General features: G+C 39.7%; 2 protein-coding genes across 7 annotated transcripts in view; both read left to right on the top strand.

The window, feature by feature from the left end:
• The window catches only part of LOC137180045 (collagen alpha-1(XI) chain-like), a 46,377-nt gene extending 37,489 nt beyond the window's left edge, over positions 1-8,888 (top strand). For both annotated transcript variants that reach the window (XM_067585221.1, XM_067585219.1), the window contains 15 exons: positions 6-59; positions 188-241; positions 467-520; positions 605-712; positions 816-869; positions 1,033-1,086; positions 1,171-1,278; positions 3,418-3,471; positions 3,584-3,619; positions 3,740-3,793; positions 4,055-4,373; positions 4,590-4,702; positions 4,915-4,983; positions 6,089-6,322; positions 6,412-8,888. In XM_067585221.1, the coding sequence (XP_067441322.1) occupies positions 6-59; positions 188-241; positions 467-520; positions 605-712; positions 816-869; positions 1,033-1,086; positions 1,171-1,278; positions 3,418-3,471; positions 3,584-3,619; positions 3,740-3,793; positions 4,055-4,373; positions 4,590-4,702; positions 4,915-4,983; positions 6,089-6,322; positions 6,412-6,558 (1,512 nt within the window). In that variant the 3' untranslated portion in view covers positions 6,559-8,888. The remainder of the gene's footprint in view (positions 1-5; positions 60-187; positions 242-466; positions 521-604; positions 713-815; positions 870-1,032; positions 1,087-1,170; positions 1,279-3,417; positions 3,472-3,583; positions 3,620-3,739; positions 3,794-4,054; positions 4,374-4,589; positions 4,703-4,914; positions 4,984-6,088; positions 6,323-6,411) is intronic.
• Positions 8,889-10,053: 1,165 nt separating this feature from the next.
• The window catches only part of LOC137180043 (noelin-2-like), a 35,316-nt gene continuing 32,656 nt past the window's right edge, over positions 10,054-12,713 (top strand). Inside the window, exons 1-2 of one of the 5 annotated variants that reach the window (XM_067585216.1) lie at positions 10,054-10,162; positions 11,349-11,697. Coding sequence is in view for 1 of the 5 variants with exons in the window: in XM_067585217.1 (XP_067441318.1) it covers positions 11,632-11,697 (66 nt within the window). In the remaining 4 variants the exon portion in view is untranslated. Of the gene's footprint in view, positions 10,167-11,285; positions 11,698-12,713 lie in introns of all 5 variants that reach the window. The other 4 variants (XM_067585214.1, XM_067585215.1, XM_067585213.1 and 1 more) reach the window with 4 other exon arrangements.

Raw genomic sequence — 12,713 nt, 5'->3', positions numbered from 1 at the left:
ATCAGGGTGTGGATGGTCTGCCCGGGTCTAAAGGAGATGCAGGAGAGCCTGGAAACTCTGTGAGTTCCTCTCTTCTACATCACACATCATACACTGTGACACCAATGACGTTGATAAAACTCAACATTAAAGATGCTCTCATCATAATTCTTGGCTCACAATTTAATCAGTTGCTTGATATTTTTAGGGACCACCAGGAGCAGCAGGGGAACCAGGACCATCTGGTGCTCCTGGGCGAAGGGTATGTGTGTTATTATGTACATGTGTCAGTCCCTGCATGTTGCTATGATGCACTCAGAATCCGAATTTTATAATTCCTGTTTAATTAACAACAATATTGAGACCTCATCCCTTGTTAGGATGAAGTAGGGGTGTTTTTTCAGTGGATTCTCACATTGTGTGTTTATGCATCAGTGCATCTGTATGACAGATTTGGGTTGAAATGTTTTAAAATGCTGTTCTTCAGGGCCACTTGGGGAAAGCGGGGAAGGAAGGAAAGGCTGGTCTGAAAGGCGCAAAGGTGAGAGTTAGAAACAACTCTTTGAATAATAACTTCTGAAAGCTCTCAGCTTCTGAAGGTCACACTGTTTTCTTTCCATTTCAGGGTGCTTCCGGATTGGAGGGTCCCATAGGGAAGACAGGGCCTGTAGGTGCCCAGGGACACCCTGGGAAGCCTGGCCTCCAGGGTCTAAGAGGGATCCCAGGCCCTGCAGTAAGACAGTTTAACAAGAATGAAGAATTAACTGATAGAAGTGCAACATAAATGAAAAGATGGAATTTAAAAAGTAAATTCTGTCTCTGTGTTTGTCTCTTAGGGTGAGCAGGGATTAAATGGACCACCTGGCCAGACGGGACCACCAGGTCCCATGGTGAGATGATACATCAAATATCAGTTCTACGTAATATATATATAACATAATGCATAAACATCTCTAAATTATGTCTCTGTCAGAGCAGGAAATTGCTGGATTTTTTATGCACTGGCCACATTTGAATTTATGTATGACCTCGTCATAATCCTCATTTTCTCAGGGTCCACCGGGAATACCAGGACTAAAGGGAGACCCAGGCAAGAAAGGAGACAAGGTGCGTTCATACTAGACAGACATAACCACTCACTCTGATGTTGACATAGCTTTGAGTTTGATCTCATTTGTGACACCTGTGCAGGGTCATGGTGGTCTGATAGGTCTGATAGGGCCACCGGGAGACATCGGAGAGAAGGGCGACAGAGGACTTCCAGGAAACCAGGGACTACCAGGTCCAAAAGGAGATGAGGTGCTGAAAACATACATGCACAAACACACATACACACACACATGCACACAAGCCTGCACAACCAACCAGGCAAAGTAGGCAACCTGTTCCCAGATTTCCTCATTAGTTGTCCGTGGTAATATGATATGATGCACCATGGAAACACAAAATCAAACCATGGGGCTTAAGAGGACTCCGTCATTACGTTAGGTGTGTAACAGTATGCAAAGTTCACAGTTAGCTACATACTGCGGTTTTAGAGTCATGGTTCAGTATGTTTTACGTACAGTAGTGGCAATCTTGAAGATCTCTGTTTTACTCTCTTTGGCGACACCATATGGCGATAATTGGTAATTGCAGGTGTGTCGTTCTTTTGCGCGGATAACGTTAACAAATTACTCTTGTTGGCTTTTTACTCACAAACCTTTTATTGCACTTACAGTAATGTAAAAAGTGTAGTTGTTGTCAACTCGAGTACTTCACCTGGTTCACTGTCCTTTGCTCTGCTGTGTATGCAGGAACTGAAACACAAGAGAGCAGTATAGAGAGGATATAGTGTGACCGTAAATGACAGCAAAACGCAGCAGAGACTGTTTATTTTGTTATTTACCTAATGTATGTGCACCCGTTTCATTTCAGCTCAGTGTGAGAGTCTCTACTATGTTTTGTTGTCATTTATGGCCGCGCTACATTGTCTCTTCTCCTCTGCTCTGAGGAGCACAGAGGGTTGGGGCTCAGCCCTCCGTGTGTGTGCTGCACACACAGCGCAGCACAAGAGAGACAGTTACTGTACATGCAATAAAAGCTTTGTGAGTAAAAGTCAATAAGAGTAAGCTTTTAAAAAAATAAGCCAATTCACACACAAGCAAATGAAGAGCGAGTTTGTTTCATCAGATCCGCTGATTTGAATGCATGGCAGGAAAGTCACCACCGACACCCGGTTTGTAATAATCACACTCTTTAATAATACTGCAAATACAAGGGCTTTCATCAGTGTGCTAGAGGCTCAATCACCATTGTTTTACCTTATTCGGTGATAGACAGTGACTTAACAGACATTTATTTAATGAAAATCCCCGGAGATCTTCGAGATTGCCACTTTAACTACATTAATGTAAACAGAGCATAAATACAAAATTGGCTCATGGGCAGTAATTCTTGCAAAAATAAAATAATTTTACAGCAATTTAAAAAAGGCAATTTGTCTTTATGTCTTCAATTTCATAGAACCTTATAATTAGCATGTTTGATATCATTTAGCTGTTTCCAGACCTAATGTTATCTTCTTTGGGTTGGACAATATCTACACATAGTGTCAGTTCTGATCCCTCAGTCCTTGTACAGGGGGGTGTTATAAGAGGCTCTTCCAGCTCTGACTACAGTATATGCAGGTGGCTGGGCTAACTGACCAGCATGGTTTAGCTAACAGACAACTGACAATTTGTTAAAGCTTTTACAGATGCTGACATGTAGATTGTAATTAGACTTTATTAAGGTAATAAGTAATAATTAATAGAGCATACCGAAACTTTGTGTTTATATAATGCATATTTCAACAAATTTCAGATCAATAAGTTACTAAAAACAAGCACAGCAGCTTGACACGCGATAAACATGGTGCCAAGTATTCCATCATAAGGCTACTGAGATTATATAAATTGGGAATGATCCCACCTTAGTATCAACCCATCAAAGGCTTCAGATACTTTACAAAAAGTTACAATAACTTTGAGACATGTGCACATTATGCATAATGTACAAGTGGTAGATTGTTGTTTTTTTTGGGGGGGGTCTTGCAGGTTAATTAAAACCATGCATGCACATCTTTAAAGGATAAGGTTGGCAGTATTCCTTATTTTCTGTCATAAAATCCCATGAAATGGTTGAAAACAACAATAAATTTATCTTTCCAACATGTATTGCCTTAGGTGTTGGGGCTGAATGCCACTTGCAGGGAAAAGAAGTTGGAAAGTTTTGAGAGACGCATTAACACACATATTGTTTGTCTTGCTCTCGGTCATCTGTTGATATTAAGAAAATATTGAATAATGCTGTCATCATCATATCTTCACCATCTCATTCTAACAACTAATGCCGTGTTACTTCCAGCAGATGTTCTCTTCATCTGACAGTTTTGTGTCTTTTGCATTTAATATTCAGGGTCCAGTTGGCCCAGCAGGTCCTTCCGGCCCCCCTGGCCCCACCGGTCTATCTGTAAGTATAAAGGATAGTCCTTGTATTAGATGTAGAACAAACACATGACACCACTGTTAACATGAAGATTACTTGGACATCTTTCATCCTCTCTCTGTTTCCTCTCTCACAGGGTGCTATGGGTTCAAAGGGTTCTAAAGGAAACCAGGTAACTGTGATGTTCACTGTTTTATTGATTTGAATCATGCAGTGCTATCACATTGGCGCTGCATACCTCTCCACTACAACCCTTAACTGATCATCTTGCGCTCTGTCTGTTTGTATGTAGGGTCCAATTGGTCCCAGAGGAGACATTGGACCTGCAGGACCTCCAGGACCACCAGTGAGTTCTGCATACTGAAATATAAAACATTCAACCGCTATACAATCACTATTTACTCTCTAAAAGCCATAACATCATCATCTGTGTTTTGTCGGTTTGACTTCACCTCTCCCTTTCTCACCTTTTCAACCACCTGTATCTGTCTGCTCTTCCTTCCCTTCACTTTTCCTCCTCTCCTCTCCTCTCCTCTCCTCTCCTCTCCTCTCCTCTCCTCTCCTCTCCTCTCCTCTCCTCTCCTCTCCTCTCCTCTCCTTTCCTCAGGGATCAGCAGCGGTTGGGATGTCCCCTCTGCCAGAGCGAGGACGAAGAAGGAGAAACCACAACTTGGTGGATGGTGCTGCACTTGAAGAAGAGGAGGAGGAGGCGATAGATGGAGGAGAGGAGGAATGGATGCAGGGGGATCAGGCGGAGCAGGACGGATGGATGAAGGAGAAAGAGGGCCAAGGCATGGAGGAGGTGTTTGCATCTCTGTCCTCTATGAAAGTAGAGGTGGAGGGTCTGCGTAACCCGCTTGGAACATACCACAGCCCCGCCCGCACCTGCAAGGAGCTCTGGCTCCTCCACCCAGAGCTCCCCAACGGTACTTTATCAGCTTGTGACTCTGGCCATCTGTTAGCTGTCTGCCTGCATTATTCATTTTTTCTCCCCGTCTCTCTCTTCCCAGCTGTCTGCTTCTCCTTTTAATATCTGCATCTGTTTGATTTTTCTTTGTATGTTGTGTTTGGTGTCGACTGTGTTTTTAACCTTGAGTTTTTTGACCCTTCTGCCCTCCTCTCCTTTCTCTCTCTCTCTCTAGGTGAATATTGGATAGATCCCAACCAGGGTTGCCATAGAGACTCCTTCAAGGTGTTTTGTAACTTCACAGCACAGGGAGAGACGTGTCTGTCCCCTGACAAGAAGTTCCAGTCGGTTAGTATACGTGCCCACACACACACACTTACACACACGTACACACAGATACACACACAATTGTTGACCATCTGATAAACTGTTCAAATCCAACAGGAGCCTTTGCCAAAAGCTACAATGATTTCTCAGAAAGAGACTAAACATTATTTAATCATCGTCTTTGTGTTGATTCAATGAATGTGTCACTGATATTCATGTTTGTTTGCCATCAGGTGAAGCTAGCAGCCTGGAAAGGGGAAAAATCTGGCACCTGGTACAGTAAATTCAGGAAAGGAAAACAGGTATAGTGTGATTCTCAGTATGTGTAAGTGTGTTTTTATACTTCATGAAAAAGGACTTAATATGTGAAAAAACTTAATTACAGTTAGGAGTTTAATTATCTATTAGGAGTAGAATTATCAAAAAAGCGCTCTTCACTTTATAGTGTGAGTTTTCAAAGCAGCATTTACAACATTTGGCAGATGCTTCTATCCAGAGTTTTTTAAAGTGCTGTTCAGTTTTTATGATTATGACAGACCTAGACAGACATTTGGTGGCAATCAGATCATGTCAGTGATGATGTACAGGAGCTGCTACAGGGACTCATTTTCTGATTTACTCACAATCCTCAGCTAATTTCCTCATGCAGATTTCCACATTGGGAAAGACAGACCTCCCCCTGTTGTAGAACACAGGCTTGTTTCACCAAATTTGCAAAATACAGGCAGCGACTTGCAACATGAGATGTTCTCCTCTCGAGTTAATTTGGACACGTTTAACTAGTCAAAAGAAACACCTTACTTCTTCAGACTCACAAATTTATCTGTAGTTAACAAGTGACAAACATTTGTGAAACTTTTGTGAAATTACCAAAATTTGAGATCCACGTGAAAGCCATACAGTACTTAATGAAGAACGCGGGACACACAGGTGATGTAAGAGTAGGAAGCGGGTGAGGGTTCTCATCCTTGTTGCTCCACTGCTAAATAAATAGATTTTTTTAAAGCGAGAGAAAGAAGTGTTACTGGTTAGCTGAGGGACACAAATTAAAATAATAATTAAGTACTACTTATTATGTAAAACAAAACAACAAAACAAAGGGTTGGCAGGTGCCTCCAGAACAGGAAACATGTTATAAAGACGCTCCAGGCAAGGTTAGATTGGAAGGGTGTTGCTCCAGCAAAGCCTGAAGGAAGAAAGGTGCTGGTCCATTCTGGGCTACATTGAAACCCTTGTTGCAATTGTGGGAGATTTTTCCTCTGTTTACCATTATTTGTAGTCAGTGGGGCCGATTGAATCTTGCATGTTTTAATATAAATAAATATCTTTTTTTAACTTTTTTAATCTTGTTTACTGAATTTGGACTTGACATTATACTATCGTGTATGTGTGTATGTTCCCCTCCAGTTTTCCTACTCTGGGTCGGACGGCGTTCCAATCCACATTGTCCAGCTGACCTTCCTGAAGCTGCTGAGCGCGACAGCCAAGCAGACCTTCACCTACCACTGCCTCAACTCCGCCGCCTGGCTGCACGCTGCCACATTCAGCCACGAACACGCGCTGCGCTTCAGAGGCAGCAACGGGGAGGAGCTGACACACGAGAACACACATTACATTAGTGCACTGTACGACGGGTGTCAGGTGAGTGACACGGATATATGTCTGAGTGTGAACATACACACGCCTTTGTTTGTCTTTTTTGATTGTTCAATTGTGTTTCTCTGCTGTAGACACGCTCAGGGCAGGAGAGGACGGTGTTGGAGTTTGATGCTCCGCTGTCCACCACGCTCCCCATCATTGACGTGGCTGTATCCGATTTTGGAAAGGGGAACCAGAAATTTGGTTTCCAAGTTGGCCCGGTCTGCTACAACGGTTAATCAAACCATGGGAGCCAACAACAGGAGTAATTTAATAGGAAAAAGAGCCACGGACACTTTTAACATGCAGGGAGAAAACTACATTCAAGACTTACCTGGTGCCACATATTTATAAGTCGATTTACCTACAACAGTGTTCCTTCATCTAAACATTGATTCTTTCATACACACATTGATTCACTCAGACTGTCTGGTACATTCACCTCTCACCACTGACATTCATACTGTGTTTTCAAGAGCAGTGCATAAATGTATTGACTGTCAACCATATCCTCAGTTACACATGTTTTTTTCTTTCTGTCATTCCTCTTTGAAGGAGTGAGTGGTAGCATCCATGTCTGGTTACACATTTGTTGATCTATGCACTTAGTTCACATTTTTACATAATCACACACAAGTGAATTATCTTAAGAAATACACCATATTTCAGCAACATGTTGTTCTGTGTTATCATCAAACCTCATTTTGTTGTGTTGTTAACTTTTTTGTTTGTTGTTGTCATTTTGTTGTTATAATTATCTGTTATGTGATGTATATTGGAGTGTAATTCATCACGGTGCTATTATGTAGCTCCTTGCAGAGTGCATTTCTTTGTAAAAGGGAACTGGGGCAGTGCATTTTTTTTATATTGTGAAGCTGTGTTTTATATTTTTTCAACATAAACCAAACTGTGGTATGTGATTGCCTCAAGGTCTTTCTATGCATATTTGTATTGGCAAGTGACTGAGTAACATATTTTAATAAAAGTACATAATGTACATTTAAGTTAATATGATGAGATTTAGTATTATTGAATGCATTTGTTGAGCAAAGCCAACAAAGAGGTTTGAGGAGCAGACAGACACAGCTGCTAACGCTCTCCACCCAGGGAGTGTGCTCTATTTATTAGCTTTCTTTCGCTGTTTGGATGGGAATGTTGGTCGTTTGCTCACTCGGTCCACCACTTTGCTACAGACTGAAATATCTTAACCATTATTGGATGGACTGCCATGAAATTTGGTTCAAATTTTCAGTGTCCCCAGAGGATGAAGCTCACTGATTCTACATACTGTATTCCCCTGACTTTTCCTCTAGCGCCACCATGAGACTGACTTTGTTTTTTAGTGAAATGTCTCAATATCTTGGCTGTATTTCCATGAAATTGGAATTCCATTGGTACAGGTATCAAAGGTGTCCAGAGGATGAATCCTGATGACTTTGGTGATACCCTGACTTTTTATATAGCACCACCAGCAAGTCTAAATATCACTTACCCAATGAAATATCTCAACATCAACTAGACTGAAACATTCATGCCCCTCAGAGGATGAATCCTACTGACTCTGGTGATTCCCTGACTTTTCATCTAGCACCATCAATTATGTAATTTTGATAATCGAAGAATCTGTTTGTTTGTTTGGTTTTTTTTTTACAAAAATGCCAAAAATGTCCTGGTTTCAGTTTTTCAAATGTGACAATGTAATGCTTTTCTTTGTAAAAATGATTATCTTTGGAGTTTGGACTGTTGGTCAGACAAAACAAGACATCTGAAGAATCTGGGAAATCATATCAGACATTTTGTCTATTTTCTGACATTTTATACACAAAAAAAAGATGAGCAGATTAATCCATAATGAAAATAACTGTTAGTTGTAACCCTACACACGCTAAACGAAGATGGTGATTGTTGTTGTCATTGTGAGCATGTAAGTATGCTGGCATTAGCATTTACTTCAAAGCACCACTTTGCGCATTACAGCCTCACAGAGCTGGTATGGCACTAGACTCTAGTCTTGTTAGGTCTGCACTTTGATCTGTTTTTACAAATATTTAAATTACACTATTCTTAACATGGTTACAGGGTGATTGATGACCACATATTAATGCATGTCAATTAAAAGCATTTTTTAAAAGATGTAAGTAGAGTGATATATGACCGCACCAGATGGCTTCTTAAGCACCCTTATCCTTGAAGGTCAGGAAAAGGTTAGGGCCAATCCATTTAATGCCTTGTAATTGATCAGTTAATCTTAAATGATATTTTTAAAGCATCTGGAAGCCAGTGGCGGGATGATAAAAAATGGTTGCAATGTGCTCTTACTTTCAGCTAAAAGCCCAGCAACTGCTTTTTTGAACCAACTCCAAAGTGCTTTTGTACAATATGGGGAGTTAAAATTGTCAGGATAGGTTTAATTTAAGCTATGAATAACTTTTTTTCCAGGTCACCAGCACCAGAGATCTTTTTGATATTGGTATTATTAAAAAAAAAAATTGAGTCAAAGAGGATCTCCAGATTTTGGGCAAAGGACTGACTTTTGGTTGGCATGAAGCCAGGTTTGTCATTAGTTTCCACAAAGTAGAATTGTATGGGGCTGTGTGTGTGTGTGTTTGTGTGTGTGTGTGTGTGAAGTGTGCAAGTATTCTGTATTCATTGTGCGCTGCAGCTTGAGCATACATCATTAATACTTCTCTCTCCCTGCCTCACTCTTCCTTCATTCACCCTATTTGGTGACCCTTATATCTCTCTCTCTCTGTTCTGCTGTCTGCCGTGACATCTGCAGTACATCTAACAGGGACATTTCCAATGATACTAAAACTTTAATGAGGGGGAGCAGATGAACACAGCTGATCCTGGATTGTTTAGCCGCTAATTTTCAGCCATGAAATATAGATAGAATGACATGAAAGTCAGTCCCATCATTTTTAACTACACCCAGAGTGGGAGCAAGCATATTTTTACTCTTTCAGCTAACCTTATACCTTTCATGAGGAAGTTCTACATCACTCAGTTTTAGAGCAACAACTAACAATGATTTTCATTGTCAATTAATCTTTTGATTACTTTCTCGATCAATCGATCAGTTGTTTGGTCCATAAAATGTCAGAAAATGGTGAAAAAAGACGATCACGGTTTCTCAAAGCCCAAGTGACGTCTTCAAATGTCTTGTTTTGTCCACAACTCAGAGATATTCAGTTTACTGTCACAGATGACTAAAGAAACAAGAAAATGTTCACATTTGAGAGGCTTTTGGACATTTCTTTTGTAAAAAATGATTCAAAACTATTAATCAATTATCAAAATAGTTAATAATTGGCATCTAATCAATTAATTGTTGCAGCAGTACTCAATTTTATCCTTTTCAGTCTATGTATGAAAAATAGAAGACAATCCCCACAGGGAAAATATAAAAATGAAAGGTAGTTATATTAGTCCTCCTCATACTAAAAGCTTTTGCTCTTCTAGTGTTAAAAGTGAGGCATACTATTTGAAGATACAAACAATAAAGCATCACTCTAATCCCTGTCTTAAGCTAACTAGCTAACCTACAGTTAATAAAATTGTCACTTTAGCCAACAAATTAACAGTGGCTAGCTAGAAATGATTAGCATCTATTTGTCTACCCCTGTCTAAAATTAAGGACTCATAATTCTAAAAATTTTAAACAAAATTTTAACAGTAAACTACCCATTATCATTTTTAACTGCATATGAGCCTGGCAAGCCTAGCAACAGTAACTAAGGGGCGTGGCATAGCTAACGGTCAATTTGATGGGAACAGTGCGGCATAAACTTCTAGTCTTTAAAAGATGAAAGAATAACCTTGGCGGTTCCCTGACTTCAACCAGTAGGTAAAAAATTCACTTAAACATGTTAAATGTTACATGTGAAAGATCTGCATGTTCACTAGTTTACTGGGAAAGTTAGTGTCCTCTCCTAAGATGCTGGTGCTAGCATTAGCTTAATGCACATCTTATGTTACAGGGATTTAGGACAAAACAATATGGTTGCAACTAATATTGTGATATTGATAATAATATATTTAGCAATGTTTTTTTCTGATAATGATATCATGCATGTTAAATGTATTAAAAAGTCATGTAAAATAATCAAACTGATGTTCTGTGTGATGAGTTGGGTTCAGACAAGCTTTACTTCAGACAAAACTCTTAACGTGTGTAAAACAATATTGAATTATTTTGTCAAAAAATCTTAGCATAAGGTCCACTTATTGTAATTTTTTGTATTTTTTTTTTTTTTTTTGGAGGCAGTTTTCAATTTTGTTAGATTTTTCAACATTTCAGATTTTGTTGCTATAATGTGCTTGAAATTACAAAAAAAAAACAATATCACAACAATCATATCATTAAGATATAATGCCACTGAAAGACAATAAATATTGCATTAAATATATAATGATTTAATGTTATTGCCCAGCAGCCGACGAAGGCACAACCATCAGACTGCAACTAAAGGTTATTTATCTTGTTGTTTTATCAGTTGATTATTCACTTGATTAATTGATCAGTCGTTAAAAAAATGTGAAAAATGCAATACAGTTTCTTAAAATTTAAGTTAACAGTCCAAAACCTAAAAATAATTGAAAACAATATAAAATCCTCTGAGACGGTGGAGCTAGGGAATGTTTGATATTTTTGCCTTAAACATTACTTGATTGATTATTAAAGTAGTTGCCAATTTATTGTCTGTCAGTCAACTAAACGATTAATCGACAGATTGTTTCAGCTCTACAAAATTATAAGTAAGCCCTATTGTTACACTGTATAACACTGAACTCTAAACAAAACTGTAAAAACTTATCTTCAATAATCTATTTCCACACTAGTTCTATAGTGTAGCTTCATGAGGCCAAAACCAACAGTATTACCTCACATGTAATCTGTCACTCACAAATGCATGCACACACCCATTAACTAACTGTATATCCACTGCCTGCGTTGACGTAACAGATAATCATCCTTTTTGGCAACTCCTCCTCCCCTACGCCCCCTCTTTCACCTTCTCCGAGACAGTTGTCCTTTCAGTCAGCGCCAGAGTGACTCTCCTCAGCATGCATCCAACAACAGGACTGTGTTCCTCCACAGCCAGAGGGGATTCAGTCACTCCAGCCCAGGCACTACAGTAGTCCATAACCCCAAGGCTAAGCAAGGGAGGGGTGCAGCCCCAGTGGTACCTGAAGTAGACGCTGGAGTCTCTCTGAAGTGCTCTGTGGGGTCAAAGCGTGTGCTTCATTTTTTATGCCTGGTGTGAGCCAAACCTGGGTAAAGATCAGGGAGACCTGAAGGCGAGAGAAGGATGATGATGGGTCCACCTGAAGCCCTTTGGCTCCTCCAGCTGCTGTTCACTGTCTGCTCATGTAAGGTAAGAAGACACTGTGCCCCTACCTCCAACTCTTTATCCCTGTCTTGAGGCATGGAGTGTGACTCTTGTTGATGTCAGACCTCCCAAAATGATTGCAGTTGTCCAACTTTACATCATATGTCCAGGGAAAAAGTTCTTGGAGACTAATTTGTAATCTTACCCTATGGAGAGATAAAGTCCTCTCTGTCAGATGACAATTTTTAAACTGTACTGGAATTCAAAGCATAGAAAAAGCTTCTCTCTTATTTAAGGCATGCCTTTTTGTTGCATGGGCAAGATATTTGTATCTCTCAAGAAACATGTCTTGTTTAAAATTTCCATTTACTGTCACCCTGGAAAGTAAATAGAAATTTGGCTTTCCAGGGTGAAAATATGAGCCTCTCCTACAGCATGTCTAAAGAAATGAAATGCTTCATGGGTCCACAGCATAAAAAGGACTAGATAATATTTCAGACCGACATCTTCAGAGTCTTCCCTCCAGTTCCTCTTAACTGTGTTTAGAGAAATCACCATCATTTTTGTTTTTTATTGTTGGTTTTACTGTGCCTTCTTATGGCTTATTGTTATGGTTGATTATTTTCTTTTAGTTAACTTATGTTTTATGGTGTATTTTACAACTTTGCTTTGCTGTTTTGCTCTCTAAAAATGTCTTCTTCTTCTTATTATTTTTATTATCATTATTATATATTTTAAATAGAAATACAGAAAGGGTACTACCTGAATTAGTGACCATAAATATCCTGAAGGTGTTTCACACAGCTAGGTTGTCATGTCGCCTCTATTGTGCCCCTCCATCTCTGGATGACTGTGTTATCCCTAAGTGCTGCTGATTGAAATATTCATGTTAGTTCAACGTACTCGCTGAGGGGCGTTTTATGTATAATCCATGTGTATCCTGGGGGCTCTTTACTGAAACAAGAAGGCATGTGCATGTAACCGCTGATGAGAACAAAGGCACAATAAAACATTTAGTACTGGCTAGTTAAATTGTCGACACATAATCGCTTCAGGCGTAA

The sequence above is a fragment of the Thunnus thynnus genome, chromosome 3 (assembly GCF_963924715.1).
Source record: "Thunnus thynnus chromosome 3, fThuThy2.1, whole genome shotgun sequence".
In the NCBI taxonomy this organism is placed as follows: Eukaryota; Metazoa; Chordata; class Actinopteri; order Scombriformes; family Scombridae; genus Thunnus; species Thunnus thynnus.
This window is presented reverse-complemented; position numbering and strand designations above follow the sequence as displayed.